The 5,504-nt window shown below is 35.9% G+C and overlaps 1 protein-coding gene across 3 annotated transcripts in view; it reads left to right on the forward strand.

Moving 5' to 3' along the window:
- Window positions 1-5,504, forward strand: part of DIAPH3 (diaphanous-related formin 3) — a 727,649-nt gene that overhangs the window by 259,663 nt on the left and 462,482 nt on the right. For all 3 annotated transcript variants that reach the window (XM_006837594.1, XM_006837595.1, XM_006837596.1), the window contains 3 exons: window positions 567-677; window positions 995-1,113; window positions 2,630-2,746. In XM_006837594.1, coding sequence (XP_006837657.1) covers window positions 567-677; window positions 995-1,113; window positions 2,630-2,746 — 347 coding nt within the window. The remainder of the gene's footprint in view (window positions 1-566; window positions 678-994; window positions 1,114-2,629; window positions 2,747-5,504) is intronic.

The following is a 5,504-nucleotide window of genomic DNA, read 5'->3' on the forward strand; positions in this document are numbered from 1 at the left end:
AAAAAAAAAAAAAACACAACCAAAACTCCAGTGAAATGATACTTCTACAATATATTATTGTGGTGTGGCACTGTAGGATTAGCGTTGGACCATAGGGTCAGTTGGAACCACAAAGTTGGTTGGTTCAAACTCAACAACTTCTCCTCAGAAACCCTATACAGGTTCACTGTAAGTCAAAACCGATAACAACAAGAAGATACTTTACTTGCAAGTCATTGTTTTAATAGGCTCTGCTGTGAAGGAAGGAATCACTAGGTGGCTCACATGGTTATGTACTGGACTCCTAATCTGAAGGGTTGGTGGGTTAGACCTACTTATAGATGCCTTTGGAATAAGGCCTGATGATCTGCTTCCCAAAGGTCACAGCTTTGAAAGCCATATTAGCATTGTTCTGCTTTGCACATATAGAATAACCGTCAAAATTAACCTGTCAGTAACTAACTGTAACACTGTGAGGGAATATATATATGTGGATACTTGGATTAGAATCTTGATGTTTTCAGTTTTGTACCTCATACTTTAATGTTGGAAACCAAGCCTGAGTTTTGATATGTAATCTGTTGCAGGTAGCATGCATGCAGCTCATCAATGCCCTTGTTACATCTCCTGATGATTTGGATTTGAGGCTTCACATCAGAAATGAATTTATGCGTTGTGGATTGAAAGAGATATTTCCAGTAAGTACCTTGCAGTCTCCTTCTTAATTTTTAAATTTAAAGAGTATTTGAGTAGGGGGAAATTTAGATAAATTACATTCAAGAACAATTTGTTTGGAAATAATTTGTGGCAGAAGACTTGAGTATAAAAATCTACTTTTGAAATACAGATGATAAATTTGAGCATTATTTAACACTTTAAATGTTTCAATGCTATAAATCATGTTGAATGGTTGGTGCATTGTTTAAAAGAATACATTTGCTTGATGTTTTCTATTAATTCTTTTATATGATTAAAAACAAAATTATTCATCATAATTTCTATTGAATGCATTTAGAATTTAAAACGTGTGAAGAATGACGTCCTGGATATCCAACTGAAAGTCTTTGATGAGCATAAAGAAGAAGATTTGACAGAGTTCTCTCATCGCCTTGAAGATATTAAAGCTGAACTTGAATATCCTTTTATTATGAAGCGTAGCTCAGTTTGTAAAATTATTGCTAAAATCACAACCTGCAGTCTCCACATCCTAAAATATTGAACTTCTGAAGCTATTTCCATATAAACAGTATGAAATAAAATCTTTATGAGTCAGATGAATTTTTGTGTAAACCTTTCTGTATTCAGTGTGCATTTTTAGGAATACTTATGTATACATGCACAATGGATTGTATTAGCTACATTCTTATATGTATGTATGCAACTTGTTCTTTTTCCTTTTTCCCCCATCTTAGTGCTTTTCAGTGTTAGACATAGGGTGACCACAGTTCATTGGTAAATTCCTTTGCTGTGCCTTAGGCATATACTCATGTGGGCCCCATATTAACTTTGTGCGTCTGCAGAGATCTGCATTCTTCTTGAGAACCACTAAGTTGCTGACCTCCACTGGGGCTCTTCTATGATAGAGCAAGCTTTCCAAAAGTTCCCTTGGTCAGTGGATTCCCAGAACCTAGTTCAATATTCTCGACCAGCTGTCCACTACTACTTGGCCTACTGGTTTGAATTTATTGTAGGAGGAAAGTCAGGAGGGGTTAGGTAAAGTCATCATTGCCACAGTTTTCCCTCTACCTGATTTTTTTATCTCAATTTTTTTTTTTTTTTTTTTTAAAGTTTTTATTGTGAATTGAAAGAAATTTTACAGGGCAATCATCAGTTCTATTCAACAAACCGTACACTTTGTTTCATTACAATGGTTATAATCCCCTCCATGTACCATCAGTTAACAGTATTTCTCTCTATTCATATAAGCTGTTAAAAAAAAAAAATAAAAAAAAAAAAACACTCAGGCATGTATAATACTTTAAACCACCAAAGGGCACATATGCAAGTCTGCCTCCTGGTTGCCATCTCTCAGTCCCTTTCTTTCCAGAGTCCTCAGATGCTCCCTCTCTCCAAGTCTCATTTTTAATATAAAGCTACAACAACAACAAAACAACCAGTTGCCATTGTATCTGATTCATTGCATCTCCATGCATGTCAGAGTAGTCTAATGTTTCATGGGGTTTTCAATAGTTATAATCTTTCAGAACTAGATCATTCTTTCAGTGCACCTCTGGTTGGACTCAAACTTGCAACCATTCTATTAGTTGTTGATTACCTTAATTGTTGACATCACCCAATGTGTTATATATGCAAGTTTCCAATTTACAGTTACAAAATCAAAAACCTTGAATCCATTGTCATTGAGTTTATTCCCAGGCTAATCCCTTAGGTTAGAGTAGAATTGCCCCCTTAGAGCTCCCAAGTCTATAATCACTGGAAGTAGACTGCAGACTGCCAGGTATTTCTCCCTTGGTGAGTAGCACAATGGTTAAGCAGTAGGTTTCTAACTGATTTTATATTTAGATACCAAATAATCTTTCCAAGTTTTAAGGAGCAGGTTCTGTACTTTTGTCATCATCATCATCATTATTATTTTGCAGCTGTTCAGTGTAGAGTATAAATAAATCCACATATTCCTTAATCAATTTACTGAGGCATATGAAGTTTACAACATGGTGTGGAATATGGTCAAGGAAACGAGAGCAGAGGGATACTTCATTTCTATTCTTCAACATCTTTTGCTGATTCGCAATGATTATTTTATAAGGTAAGAGGAAGCTATATTATAATGTTTCTTTCCTTAATAAAAAACCTATTAATTGTGGAATTCACCTGATGTTTGATTTGGGTAAGCAAATAGTTTAAATTTTTTATGTCTGTTATAATATTGATTCATAATATGCATTGTTTTCTGGACATATATTTAGATAAATGATGCTAAAGTGGCCTTACTATTATTATTCATTAAACTCCAGTGGGTTCTTGGTTGCAACCTTCCAGCTGAATAAAAATGAAAACTTGCAACAAATTGCTAGCTTACCATGTATCTGATAATATTTTTTGGTTAATATTTAGGCAGTAAGAATGATGTTGATAATCTCCTTTTTAAAAAATATATGAAGGGCACTAAATTTTGCTTTTTTGTGTGTGTTTAAGTAGCTAGAAATTCACTTGATAATATAGTTGCATTTAATGCTGCTAATGTATCAGAAAAAGTAGACACATATCTTTTCAAATTTCATTATGTTTTAAGCAGCTGAGTTTAATGAATTATTTATCCTTTATATTATCTATGCCATACACACTGCCTAAGTCACGAGGTTGTTTCGAAGATGAAATATGACAGTATGGCTCAAACTCTTAGCCAAATACGTGGCACATGGTATATACTCAATAAATGTTCTTTACATCGTCTTTCCAATTTTATTACTATTTTGTGAGGAAAGCTGACATCTTTGAATTTAATGTCATTTTTGTTGCTACTGGTTTAGCTGAAATTTCATTCTCAAATACTATTGGTGTTTTGTCTTTTTTTACTCTAATTTCAAGGAGAGGGATATGCTAGATATATCTTATTCAGGCTGTGTCCTCTGAGTAATGTCAGGGGTGTAACTCCGTGGCCTTTTGCTCTTCCTAACAATGTAGTAGGATAAGGGTCAAAGCAGTTAAAACAGAGGTTCTTGGGAGTACTAGTTATCTATGTGATCTCCTCCCTTTGTAGACAGAAATTCTATTAGTATTCTGGAATTGGTATACTGAAAGAGTTTAATAACCTCTATCATGTTTAATTTGTTCCATTCTGACATTTTATTAAAAATATATCAGTTTGAATATATATATAACTATTTTACAAAAGCTAGATTAAAAATAGTAATAAATTGATTAAATAAGGTATTTACGTATCATAGGCCCCTACAAATGACAGCACTGTATACAAAATACCAGACTAAGTGCCATCAAGTTGATTCCAACTCATGTTGTTGTTAATTGCTGTTGTGTTGGTTTCGACTCATAGTAACTCTCTATAGGGTTTCCAAGGAACAGTTGGTGGGTTTGAACCACCGATCTTGAGGTTAACAGTCCTGTGCTTATCCTACAGTGCCACATCAGGACTCTACCAGGGCTTCTTACAGCACTATATTTCATCCCACATTTACATAAAAATAAACTTGATGCTTTTATCTACTCTAAAGTAACTCCACCCATTTCCTGATCTGTGTATAGTTTCTCTTGTCAACCTGATTTTGTTTGAGTTCCCAAGAACTCAAGATTTCTGTTTGCTCCTCAGAAACCCTGTACAGGGTCACTATGAGTCAGAACTAACTCCATGGCATATAACAACAACAACAACAACAACATATTGTTGCAGTGGAGTCCTGGTGTGGTGCTGTAGGTTAACGCACCAGACTGCAAAGCCATTTGAACTGCAAAGCTGGTGGTTCAAACTCACCAGCTGCTCCTCAGAAACCCTGTACAGGGTTGCTATGGGTGGGAGTCGACTCAATGGCACTTAACAACAACAACAACATATTGTTGCAGCAGTTATATCATATTTGAAACCTAATCAGTTTGTGCTCCAAGAAAATCCACATGCGATTGTGTCTAACTTCAAAATGGAATAAACCCCACAGAAGTCTTAGTGCATACTCAGGAAATCCTGTCACTTAAAATTAGTAGAATCAAGAGTTTCAGGGAAACCTTGTGGCATTATCCAAGCAGACATATTCATGACGTGTAGAAATGTGAGTGGTGGTGGTTGTATGGCATTGAGTTGGTTCCAATCACAGTGATCTTGTCTATGGCTTCTGAGATTGAAATCTTTATGGGAGCAGAAAACCTTATTTTTCTCCCAAGGAGTGGCTGGTAGATTTGAACTACTGATCTTGAAGTTAGCAGCCCAACTCATAACCCACTATGCTACCAGAGCTCTTATCTAGAGATATAGCTTTTTTCTATTTCCTTGGATGACAACTTATTTTTAAAAAAATGTTTTATTGTGAATTATGTGATAGTTTACATGGGAGAACATTAGCTTTACATTCATCTTATCGTATATTGTTTCATTGCCATGGTTACAATCCCCTCTAAGCATCATCAACCAACCAAAGGGTTATACCCTGCAAGCTTGCCTGCAGTCGTCAGCACACAGCCCCTCTCCCTCCCTGGGTATAGAGTCCCCAGCTGCTCCATCTCTCCACATCATCGTCTCTGCCTCCATCTCTGGCATCACTTCTACTCTGGATGATAACTTTTTAATTTGATACTCATCCATATATCGTTCTTCTGTAGATCTTAAAGTCCCAGGCCCTTGATCTTTGTTTTAGATATGGTAAATATGGAAAATACCAAGCCATGGTATTTTCAGTAACCTCATACGGATGTGAAAGCTGGACAGTGAATAAGGAAGATTGTAGAAGAATTCATGCCTTTGAGTTGTGGTGTTGGAGGACAATACTGAAAGTGCCATGGACTGCCAAAAGAACCAATAGATCTGTTTTGGAAGAAGTGCAGCCAGAGTGCTCCTT

The sequence above is a fragment of the Chrysochloris asiatica genome, unplaced genomic scaffold, assembly GCF_000296735.1.
Source record: "Chrysochloris asiatica unplaced genomic scaffold, ChrAsi1.0 scaffold00022, whole genome shotgun sequence".
NCBI classification, from domain to species: Eukaryota; Metazoa; Chordata; class Mammalia; order Afrosoricida; family Chrysochloridae; genus Chrysochloris; species Chrysochloris asiatica.